This window comes from Lytechinus variegatus, chromosome 2 (genome assembly GCF_018143015.1).
Source record: "Lytechinus variegatus isolate NC3 chromosome 2, Lvar_3.0, whole genome shotgun sequence".
NCBI lineage: Eukaryota > Metazoa > Echinodermata > Echinoidea > Temnopleuroida > Toxopneustidae > Lytechinus > Lytechinus variegatus.
In genome coordinates this window covers 39,261,332-39,274,678 of record NC_054741.1, presented here as the reverse complement: position 1 = coordinate 39,274,678, position 13,347 = coordinate 39,261,332, and the positions used below count along the sequence as shown (strand labels likewise).

At 35.8% G+C, this 13,347-nt stretch overlaps 1 protein-coding gene across 1 annotated transcript; it reads right to left on the bottom strand.

Annotated features, from left to right (window-relative positions):
* Nucleotides 1-218: 218 nt before the first annotated feature.
* On the bottom strand, nucleotides 219-10,693 carry LOC121408075 (E3 ubiquitin-protein ligase TRIM71-like). Its single transcript, XM_041599404.1, has one exon. It carries the CDS (start codon nucleotides 10,065-10,067, stop codon nucleotides 7,734-7,736), a length of 2,334 nt encoding a protein of 777 aa, XP_041455338.1. The 5' UTR covers nucleotides 10,068-10,693; the 3' UTR covers nucleotides 219-7,733.
* Between the last annotated feature and the right edge of the window lie 2,654 nt (nucleotides 10,694-13,347).

The following is a 13,347-nucleotide window of genomic DNA, read 5'->3' as shown; positions in this document are numbered from 1 at the left end:
GTGTTGCAAAATTTTAAGTCAACAGCTTCCTTCACCATTTTTCAGTGTTTGCATATTTCATATATTATAGATTTAGAATTTAGTTATTCATACCATATTACATTCAGCCTGGAGTAACCCTTCAATAATCTGGGGCATTTGCAAGTCAGATTTTAATAGCATAAGGTACATTAACTGTAATATAATACAACAAAGAAAGAAAAGGATATATTTTTAGGTGCCATCTAAAACATTTATTTTTCATTCAATGAAACGGTGCAACTCAAAAGGTGAAAATAACAAGCATGAATTAATATTTTTCATGATTTAATGACTTGTAAAATACGCAGTACACCAAAAACCTACACATAGAGAAATCTAAACAAATGGACAAAAGAATGTAATTTGTAAATTAGAAAATTAATATCAGAAAAGAACCCTCCATTGAAAGCATTTACCACAGTAATCAACAATGTTCTGAATGACATCATTATATACTAATTTCTATAAAATTCAAAGATTATAGATGGACATATATTATTGATTTGAATTAGATTAAATTCTGTCAAATATTTTGGATTCTCCACTTCAGAGTGGTAAATTTAATATTTTGACCTTGACAAATTTACATGTCGTACAACTCAAGATACATCATGTAAAATGAACCCCAAAAAGTATAAAATAAATCAAAGAAAAATTATAAATAAAGCCTATTTGACCAGAAATGGGGGCACTCTATATCAATGAACACATGCACGACCATACTGCTTCTAGAAAACATCCCTTCACAAGTATTTTTATTTTTCAGCAATTCCCTATTAAAAAAACAACCTGAACGAGTGTAAAACCCTGAAATCATGGCCATAAATTGGGAAATTGTTGATTACACAAAAATCCAGAGTGGATTGATACACCTAAGAACCATATCTTTTATTTTCCCCTCAACAAAACATTATTGGTTTTATTGAAACCCAAAATGGCGAATGCATTTATAACCTCTTAACCTGATAATTCATAATGCTACACTTTTTTATGTGTTTTTTTTTTTTTGGTCACGCATATGTACAATGACATAGGTCTTCTAGATTTTTGATCTAGTATATTTCTGCATTATTGTAGTACAGAGTGCCCTATGGCCCCCATTAGTTCATCAGCACATTTATTTTCATATTTTATTGGAAATGGGTAGAGTTCAGATTAATTTTGGAACTGACAAAGTTGATCATTATTCATTGAAAAGTGTGTATCTATATAAGTTTTTATTTCATTTCCTCTGAAATAGCAATGTGTTTACAAGCCCATTTCTACACATTTATGCTCCCTGCATTACATGATTTCAATTTTGTTACTTGATGTACTTGGGTACAAGGCTCAAGGTTTCATATCGTATTGACATTAGAACTATTGGTTTGATATAAATTTATTTGAGTGACAACTTAAGTACTCGTAAACTAAAATCGGTCAAACAAAAGATAAAGTCATACCCATTTCCAAACATTTTTGTTACATACACAGGAGTATACTGTATTATATTATGGTGCTGTCTTACCAGTGATGGTAAAATGCAGTGTTGGCTTTTGATAAAAGAATGAAAGAAAAGTTGAATTTGGATGAATTTTTCACACTACTTCATTTCAATGAATTTACACAAAATACATAGTTAAAAGAAATTAACATTTCTTAAAAACATTTTTTTTTACAGATTATAATTATTAAATACTATACTAATTTCAAAGTCATTGCAATTTTGGTAAATAATAAGCACATTATCAAATACGATTTTTTTTTGCAGCATTCAGACATTTCAGTCTCGTATATTTCACAGCTTATCTTATCATGACCTTGTGATGCTAGCTTGAAAATGCAATTTACACTCCAGTTTCATCATTTATCAGTTTTTGTCTATAATACGATCATGAAAAATTTAATGAATCACTGGCAAAATTTGTTTATTTATTATTCAAATATATTTACATTCAATTATATAAAACAAGTTTCTCGGCAGGTCCTGATTATGACGACACAACATTTGCTCCTGCAACAATTGCTCAGGTCTTAATATCTGAGAAGGCATAGGATCAGAGTTAGGATTGTAATAGAGTTTTTGGATCAGAATGTAATGTAAAGATTAGGTTTAGGGTTTATTTAGTTTTGGAGGTTAGCTTTTATGTTTCGCTTAATGTGCAGAGTTTCCATAGGAGCAAATGTCGCTGGAGCAAATGTCATGGAACCCCTGATTATACATGTAATCTCTTAACTAGGGGAGATCAATTAAAAACCACTTGAATGTGCAGATTGAATGCCCCTGTAAAATTTCAGAAAAGAATATCCTACCTTCATGATATACCTGTACCAGTACTTGTACCCTCCACTTCTTGTTGTAATGATTATTATCAAAAAAAGGTATAAGTAGAACTTATTTAAGGCAAACAATAGATCACAGGATGTGTCTTTAATTGTTGAATCTATCAAGTTCCCTTGAAAGTCATACTGTATACTCTACTCACATATTTGTTCACAAAACATTACTGATCTTACACAAGCTTACATGACGTGAAGAAGCAATTAATCTTCTGATATTCTCCCTGTACACACATGGCATGACTTGATCATGGTCTCATACACTGTAGAGATAATTCCAAAAATGAATTCAGTAATTGGCAGATTTGAGAGCAAGGTGCCATTTCTTGTTTAAGAATTTACAATTATCGAATGAGTGATATTTGATTGACTGCTTACTCACATGATTATAAAATGTAATTGAAATTCAACATTTGACAAGCTTTATAAAACAAGAACATTGTGAACTTGTGAGAAAATTACTGTACATGTACTGTTACAGGGTGTAAATCAAAATCTTGGTAACATTTTTTCCAGGCAAGCTTTCTCAGCGCTTCATTCCAAATGTAAACTGAGGTATTGGTAAATGTACGAGAACATTATGGAGAAAAAAGAAAACAGGCACCTGATCCCTTGAGCCTACATAAATGACTTGGGTTTGACTGAGTTCTACACTTATCTATTTTACAACAAATATGGCACCAACATATAGTCTTGCAGCATTTCTTTACATACAGCTCCATTTACATTTTTATCACAATCACAGCATTTTTTCACCAGAAAAGAGCTTTACTCAAAGAAGTTAATACGTAACAAAGCTAATACATGTAGCAAGCACAAAGACAAGCGCAGTTTGGGTCTTTGGGATATATGTATAAGCAAATCATGTTTGACATTTGGGATACTTGTAACATACACTTTTCCTAGCAGGGTTATTTTGCTTTGAGCAATAAAAGCAGAAATCCATGCAAGACACATATGCTAACTATTATAAATGCAAGCTTCAGTCTTAGACTGTGATCTACATGTAGCACACAACAGCATGTAAGCTTAGCTTCAATCTTATTTCATTTCCATTTCTAACTATTTAGCCTGAGATATAAGTCTCCTTCCTTGATTTGGCTGAGGTATATGATAGTCTATGAGACTTGTTTTTACTAGGTACCCCAGTTCAACTAGATTTTATTTTCATACATTTCAAAATTAATATTTCTTAGAAATTCAAATTTTTTTTATCACAATACAATTAAACATTACAATATAATGACATTCTTTTTAAAAAGCTGTCTCTTCAGAGGTAGCACAACAATTGCAATTTCAAACATTTCTTACATTCATGTATAGTTGATAATGAGGAGAGTGCAGAATTGGATTCTTCTAAATCTATATCTATATCTATTTCACAATTGTTCACATACATTTACAGGTGCAGCACTATTGAAACACTGTGTATCAACAAGACAATATAATGTATAACCAACACATTTCTTACAAACTGTTTGAGGTAAAAACTGACGTATATCATTTATGACAATGTTTCATATTTCTTGAATTGACTTTCTAGTTATGTATAGAAGAATTCAGACAGCATTCCACTGGAAATATGCAGCATATTTATCCCAGGACAACTCTTCTTTATTGTCAATGGATATTTGATATTAACTTTAACGTGTTGATAATAGTTAGAACAATAAATAGTAAGTATTGAGTATTGAATACCCTTCCCTCATACATTATATTGAGGTATAAATGGAATTACCAAAATGTATTTGTCGTGGTTGCTTTTGTGTGGAATTTTACCATATTTTTAGAAATTTATGAGGAAATGTTTGACTTAATGATTGAAATACATTTTATTTATTCTTAATAGATTATTTCATAATCCATTCCCCCATTGACTCCTATACCATGTTTAGCAAGCAGAAATGAAACTGAATGTTTTTTAATGCTTTGATTTTTTTTCTGTCAAAAGCAAACAACCACCAACATTTTTCCTCTTGTATACATATACATACAATAAATTTATTACTACATATAACAAATTTTGAAAATGATCTTTCACATCTGAGGCCAAAATCATAAAAGGACTTCTGATTATGTTAACTTCAATGGTAACAGCCTCACATAGTTCAGCAGTGAATCCAAATGAGGTTTCAATCGTAGTTACAATAATTGTAAGTCTTTATAAAAAAGACCCAGGGGTTATTCACTGAGGGCTAATATAAATTTTTGAAAGCTGTACATTTTATGTAGACTTATCAAATCACCTAAACATCATTCTATCTTTCCTAAACGTGATCTAAGCCTGTTCATTAGATTTCTGATATTGTAATTATAACTTATGACCCGTGACTCAGCAATAATATCCAAAACTGAATTATCAGAATATTGTGAAGATTTGAATTTTGTGTGTGTTCTCCGAGTGCAGTAGGCCTATGCTGCAACTTAGACCATTTAATTCAAGTAACTGCAATGTTACAAACCAATCAGTGGCAGGGCTTTTTAAAAGTGTTTTGATGCCTACAATTATCAATAATGATTGTGTAGAAAAATACCAAAGTTCTTTAATAGTTGTGGGTCAATGTCATAGAATTGTTCCAGCTAACCTTGAACAGCTATTCAGAAAATTACATACTTTGGCAATAATGGTAAAAATTGATGGGGAAAAGGTATTCAAAGTTTGCCCAACTTAGTGCTACAGGACAAACCAAAGCTCAGCTAAAATTTGTATACAAAGTCAATGTGATGTAAGCATGGCTCATTCAAAACAATGGTGCATGGACGGTAAGAACAAGTTTTTTTAAATTCATGGCTGTGAAAATGGAGAACTGGTCAATCAATCATTATTAACATTATAAAGCAAACAACTCAGCCCCGACAAGTACCATGTCTGAATACTATAAAAGATGTTTCCAAGCTTTGATGTGCATTGTCTGAACAACGCTTTAAAATGTATACAGTCTGTTGTTGTAGTTGACATCGTTTTGATATCCTTGACTAATAAATCGTCGGCGGTCATCCGAACCGTCGTATCACACATATGACGGTGCAAACCCATTTAAGAGAAAATCGACTTCAAATTTTACGTAAATTTTCACACTTTAGTTCTCCAGCCTTACAACATATTCATTGCTAGTAAAGTACATGGTTGGAAAGACCAAGACAATTGCTTGACATTGGTATACAGTTTACTTATTTTTACACAAAACCTAGGACCAGAGAAAATACGCAGAAGAGCTATATGCTTGTAATTTCGGTTTGAGCAGTTTTGATTTCCCCCGTACAAAAACACCATAGGGAATACAACAACCCTGACTGCGATTTCAATGTGTGTGGTCAGTCAAAATGTCTTATTGCTTTTCACGTGAAAAGTCAATGCAGTGCAGATGGCCTATACGACAGTTTGGCTGACCTCGCGCATTGAAATAGCGGTCAGTCAAAACATTGTATCGCTCTGCTACTGTACAGGTTTCCAATGAGATTTGTGCATTTCATAAAAAATTTGCACAGCATCGCCGTGAAAATCCCCTCATATGATCTCAGAAATTAAAATAAATTGCTGCCTAGAAATTTAGTTATGAATAGAATAGGACTTGTACTTTAATTTTCTGCAAAATCTCAAAATTGATTTTTTTTTTGGACCAAAATTGACTGATATGACGGTTTGGATGAACGCCGACAAAATTTTGAGGCAGAGTACACCTGGGACCTATTTCATAAAGAACTTATGTAACCCTGCCACAGTTTCAATTACTATAGTTACTAACGGCTCATTAGCCAATCAAAATTGGGATTTGTATGAATATTACCATAATGGCAAACTTACGAGGACCATATGTTCTTCACAAAACAGGCCCTGAAATAAGAAGGCGTTCCCTGAGCATAATAACCTGAAATATAATGCTTGGTAAAAAAGGCCATTGAGAACCACAATGATAAATAAACTAAATTTGGCAGCTTTTTACAGGATAATTCATAACATTTTGTCCACATTTAGGTTGTCTCGCTGGTAATGCCCGAACATTCTTGATGCATTGTTTTTCAAGTACATCTTCCATATTGCCAAACAATTAAATGTGATACAGTACATGGAAAAGACAATTTCACCTTCCTCATCGGCTATGAGAATGATGCATGCTGTCATATATACACATGGATATTCTAACACTTGTTTGGTAATAAATGATTAACGGCACAAAACATCTACACAATATAACTATTCTAAGAAACAACTTAACAAATGAAAAAAACAAACATATATCTTAAATACAAACTTATCTTTTGATAAAACATTTGAACGAGTCTTGCATCAATGTACATTTTTTTTGTTTAGATTCAAGCTTTGGCAACAAAATGCTTCGCACTTGGAGCCTGTTGAAATAATTCAAGTAATATTGGCAGCTGCAAAATATCATACACATTTATATCTTATTATAGTTATCAAAACATTTTACTACACATGCAAGTTTTAAAAGCAATTTACAATCACTTCTTGGATCAACCTGAGCTGTGGATGCAGAACCTCTTCCCTGACCATGAGGTAGAGCACACCATTTTAACAATGAGGTAGATACTGAGCGCAGCCATCATAGTCTCCAATATACCTAACTACTAGTTTCATCTTTTGATCATTGTTATTGAAGGGTAGCATGAATTCAGACTTTGTCTTGCCTTTGAAAACAGAAATTAAGTACAATGTTATGCAGCTACTTTACTTAAAGGGGCCCAATCAGTTGACCTAGCAAAACGCATTGTATATTAAAATATAGATCCCTGAATTGGACATTGCAATTAAGCATATTGATGCTTATCCAAAATAACACTTTATTTTTAGAAAAGTACATGTACTGCAAGTGACCTGCTAGACACTGATTTCATAAAATTATGTGGTCATTTGATCTTTGCTACTAAGATGAATCAAGGAAGTGCAATGATTCTCACAGCCTTCCGTAACTGCTTTTCCCCCAAAATTGTTTAACAATGCTCATAAATATTGAATTTACCAACTGTTTCTGAACTTAAGATTTCTCCTCATTGATTAGGTTAAAATCATGTACAAGTATATATATCTGACTGGTATTCCCCTACAATCACTTGCATAAAACCACAACACCTTTACAATTAGATTGTTGAAAGGGCAGAAAACACAGCAGAAAAATAACAATTTATTCATCTTTGAGTACCCGCATAGATTTGTCATTAAAGCTAGCCAGCTTGGAAGTCTCAATGACAGAAATGTTTTACATATTTTGCTTTGAGCACTTAATATACACATAGAACACAACATTTTTTAGAGTGCTACAGGTATATGCAAATGAATGTGGGGATATATCAGTGGCTCAGAATCATCCTCCCATAAAATATTCCTGCTCCTGTAACACAAAAGGCCAACCTTTATTTACCCGTAATATTCTTCAGAATGCTTGCACTCGGTTGTTGCCGAAATCTACCACTAATATCACACCATCTGGAGACACGCAGATACCAGATGGGCGATCTAACTGACCAGATCCTGTGCCTGGCATACCAAACTTACACAGAAAACTACCATTTGGATGGAATACTTGGATGCGGTGATTTCGTGAATCTGCCACAATGATGTAACCTTCCTGGTCAACAGCCACTCCTTGAGGTCGTAAGAACTGCCCATTGTTGGTTCCCTCAGATCCAAGATACTGGGCTGACTGGAAGTCGGAATGGATGACCACAAGACGATGATTGTTGAAATCTGTTGTAACAATGTGCCCCTCATTGTTGTAGGATACACCTCTGGGTGAATCAAAGTGCTTCCACAGAGCACCTTCAAACCCAAACTTGTTGATGAAAGTGCCATCTGGGTTAAACTGCTGGATCCTATGGTTCCTGGTATCAGATACCAAGATTTTACCCTCACTGTTGACTGCTACATCCCAAGGGTAGTTGAACTGGCCATTCTTACTACCTTTCTCACCAAACTTAAAGAGAAATTGGCCTGATATAGTGAAGACCTGGCACCGATGGTTATCCTTATCAGCAATTATGATGTTGCCTTCACCATTGACAGCAACTCCTGCCGGCCGATCAAATTGCCCATTGCGGGTTCCAGGAGAGCCAAACTTGTGACTGAAGGAGCCATCTACATTGAAGATCTGGATACGGTTGTTACTTCTGTCTGCAACAATAATTCTTCCCTCGGCATCAACTGCAATTCCCCAGGGACGACAGAGCTGACCATCACCTTCCCCTTCACTTCCAAAAGACATGAGGGCTGGACCAATGGTGGTAAATTTACGTGCATTGCGAGCAGTGACAACAAATGGGCTATCCATGATATTCTTGCCCTTAATTGTGACTGACAAGTAATGCTGACCTTCAAGCATTGGTCTGTAGCTTGCTAGATAAGTGCCATTTTGCTGGTCGATGACCTCCGCTGGATAAAGGATGCCATCAGGACCACGGACAGTAACCTCTAAAATCTCTCCACCAACACATCTTGGTTCATTATTGTGATCTTTTGAGTGAACCATGAAAGAGGATATCTTGCCAACCAGAGCCCGTTTTAATCCATCACCTGTTGCATAGCAGTTAGGAGGATAAGCACTGCTACTAATGTATCCCATGGATAAGATTGCAGTATGCAAAACACCATCAGGAGGTGTGAAGAAGATGCCATCTTCCTCCTGTGGTTGAAGGTATCCTCGCAAACTTTTCAGTGTTCTCATCTCAGACATGATCTTTTCTTTGGTTTTTAGAACATCAACATCGGTGCCTGACTCAAGAGCTTTCTGCACAGAGTCCATGCACTCATTCAAACTCTCCATAGCTTGTTGAATATCATCAGCCTGGGAATGAAGTGATTTGCATTTCACTTGACGGATTACTTCAACTTTGCGTAAAAGCTCCCTCTCTCTTTCTTCCAATCCCATTTTGTGCCTGCGGATGTTAGCACGAACCTCTGAAGCTACTGACTGGCACTTATGCTCTACCTTCTCTGCCATGGCTTGTGTGTGTGCCAAACTTTCTTGAAGAGCTCTTGAGTTGGCTTTGGCATCATTCAGCATCTTGACAGTCAATGCTTTGCTATCCTGGACAGCATCTTGCAGGTAAACTACATCATGACCATTATGCTCCACCATGGTGCATTCTCTACAGATGGCTTTGTAACAGGTGTCACAGTAAAGCCGCAACATCTCCTTGTGAGTGCTACAGTAGCTAGGCGGTCTATCAGAAACAGGCTGCATCTTTGGCGGGTGATACTGATGCTGCTGCTGGTAGTGGTGAAAGAGCAAAGGGAGTTTGGGTGCATGGCGACTTCCATTGATGCCTTCCAGGTAGATAATTGTGTGATCCTTGGTAAGACGAACCCTTTGATGAGCCAGGACACAGCTTTCACAGAGGACTTCATTGCAATCTTTGCAAAGGCGTGTGGCAATCTGCCCTTCCTCACATGATTTACACTGTCGCCTCTGATGGTGACTGTGGGGGAATAAACGTTGCTCCATTTCATCATCATGGCTACTGACAACATCAAGGATGTTATTGATGAGAATACTTGAAGTCAGGCCATCTAGTCCCATGTCACCAAGTGATGTTTCATGCATACAAACGGGGCACTTCACACGATCGGGTTCAGCGACGCGTTTCTCCAAACATGGTCGACAAAAACTGTGCAAACATTGTAATATTTTAGGGTCTGTTATGCGTTCAGAACAGAGAGGGCACCACTGTTGTGAATCGTGAAATTCGTCGACTTCATGCGGGGTGGCCATTTGCTCAAAAAATACTTAAGACTGTTACAGTTTGTCAGATTTTCAATCAGATATCTCAAAACACATAGAAATGTAAACATTGACGAGATATAGGCTCCAATGCGAATGGGCTTCATGCCAATGCGAGTACTATCTGTGCCCGATCGTTGGCGAGTTCCTTGGTGTGTGTAATTCATTCGTACGGATTTTCCCTCACCGCAACGATTGCGTTCAATTATTCTCGGCGAAACACATTGTTTTGTTCGTGGTCAAAGGACCACTAAGTCCATTTTCAAGAACATCTTCTTGTCCGATGTTTAATCCTTCAAACAATAAAACATAGTCGGTGGAAGGCTGTTTAATCCCGAGTCAAATACAAGTAGGAGCATTCCAACGTCATGGCTTGTTGCACAACCTCTACTATTCGCCAGGTCAACGACAGTGGGAGTAGTGCGATGTACGGAAGCGATGGAAATGTAGGACGGAGTTTCCTGTGTGTTTCGTAGTATACACGCAGTTACTCACTGACCAACGCAACAATGGAAAATAAAGATTCTATCAGTGTGGATGAACAGATCGACGGTTTACTCACCCGGTGATTAATTTGACCTACTTCTACCAAGCTGAAATGGTCGAACTGTAAATATAACCATGATCCCAGTTCTGACCTGTAAAGAGTTGATAACAGCTGCCGGTCTCTTATCTTGATAAAATTGTAGTTAAATGAATATGATAGACTTATTCCTTTACATTTTACAAGACAGTTGACCTAGAGATTCTTGAAACTAAATTTTAAAAATAAGCAACTTGATTGAAAATTTTGATTTCAGTAATCAATAGATCTCGAACTACTCTATCTGGGGATCGTGCTTATCACTTGTAGGAATTAACTAGGCGAAATGACAACCAAAAAATTAAGAGATTTTAAAATTTTATTTCTGCTTCCCGTGTTTGGTCCATATGAAAACCTGACCAAACTGTTCACAGGGAGCTCCATTTGTTCAAAACTATATGAGGGATTGAAAACTCCCGTGAAAAGATATAGCTATCAAAAATGTTTGTTCATGATTCTAAATGAGGAAGACGAAATTTGACATGCGGCAGCGCATATATTCCAACTTCGATGCGCGAACTCGTTCGGCCGGAGAATGCTGCAAACTTTGTAATTTTGTATAGGTCTTTTTAATCATTTATTGTCCCTTTTTTTATATGTGTGCGGCTAAGTCCTGTGTAAAATGGCCCCCTATAGGAGAAATGTGTGTCACTAATGGGCATTATGTGCCTAATAGTGACACTGTATTATGATGATGCTAATATAAGCTATACCTTGATCTGATCAGTAGACGAACGAACAGGGCGAACGAAACATGAATTGATTAAATCAGAATAACACAAATGTTATGAGGAATGAAAAGAATATGATCCAAGTGATGATTTATTGCTTATTGCTATGGCAATGGTGCCGAACTATAACTAATATTTGATAATTATGCTTGTACTGCAAAGAACAACAGGATCGAAGTCCGGGATCGAAGTATTTAAAAAGAAAAGATATATAGTTGCCCTTTCAAGGTTGTCGACGGCCGGTGTTCAAATTTGATTGTGAAATTGTCGCCGCTGAACTTAAGTTGATAACAGATCATGCATGGTTTGATGTTTGTCATGTTCCTTGAATCCCCCTTGAATATCGGAAGGTTTTATATTGCACGTACGTGCCACCGAAAAAAGTTCCTTATAAGCCCATATAAGCTGATCATAGTATAGGCCTTTTAATATAGGCCTAGACTAGTGGAACATCTATCACCAGCTCTAGCCTAACCTTTTGCCTGTTCGACATCTGACGAGAATAGGAGGAAGGGTCATCACTGACCACAACATATCCATCTCGGTTGATGCACGTTACAACCCAGCAAACATAAAACGTTTTCAGAACGTTTTAAAAACGTTTTATTCAGGTCCCGTAGGTCCTCGTCTGAAATAAACATTTAGAAAACGTTCATATAACGTCCAAGTTGGACTTTCAATTTGTGAAAAAACAATGGTTCCAAAAAGAACGTTTTAAACGTTCTTTGGACGTTACAAAATGGAACGTTTTAATCAAAACGTTCACAAAACGTTTTATTTGGAACCTTATAACGAGACATATTTTATTGAACGTTTTATGAACGTTCTTAAAACGTTCAAATAGGACTTTATGCAAATGAGTGGTAATTTGCATATAATACGTTAGACATATTGAAATAAACGCTTTTAATGAGTTCTTTTCTATTTAGCAGTAATTAATTCATGCTTTTCGTGTTTCGTTTTATTGTAATATTGTTCTGAAACACACTCAAAGATTAAAAAACACTAATTCAGTCTTGGAATGTACTAACATAACAAAAAAATAATAACTAACCATTACAGACGATACTTTCAATAAACTATAAATTTACTGAAGCAATATTTAGAGTTAAATCCAAATGAATCCCACTCAAGTCTGCCCTTTAAGCATGATTTGATTGGAGACACTTCACTCTTAAGTGCCATTCCACAATTTAGCCAAGAGCTGGAGGTGCAAATAATAACATATTTTTATTCATTACATTGTTTACATAAGTTTTAAATAGGTTCTCCAAACGTTCCTATAGAACGTTTTCTGAACGTTCCAAAGGTTTTCTGGACGTCCGCAAAACGTTTTTTGGAACGTTTTAAAGGTTTTCTGGACGTCCGCAGAACGTCCATGGAACGTTCCAAAGGTTTTTTAAAGGTTTTCTGGACGTCCGTAGAACGTCCACAGAACGTTGTAAAAGGTTTTTGGACTTTTATAAGGTTCCAACGGTTTTCTACAGGTCCTTAAAAATTTTCGAAAGGTTATTTTTAGGTTTTAAACGTTTAAAAAACGTTTTCTAAACGTCCATTTGGAACGTTTTATTAACGTCCAAAACCTTCCACAAAAGGACGTTTTCTAAACGTTTTGACAAAACGTCCATAGAACGAACTTGGAACGTTCTTAAAACGTTCAGAAAACGTCCAATTGTTAGCTGGGAAGTTACGTAATGCCATGCAGATAACAAAATAATGTTATACGTCTTTTTTCTTAGGATTGTGGCGAATAGGTTCATAAACAAACAACATCGAGAGATTGTTGTAAAAAAAAAAAACACAGATCCGAGACAGGTTTCGTGAGATACGAAAAAAATAGTGAAGACGACTTTTTTTTCAAATGAACTATAAAAATTGCTATACTTCTATTTTGAAATCATTCCTTCTTTTCAATGTCTCGTTCACCGTTCTCAAATTCAATGTGATGCTGGGGGAC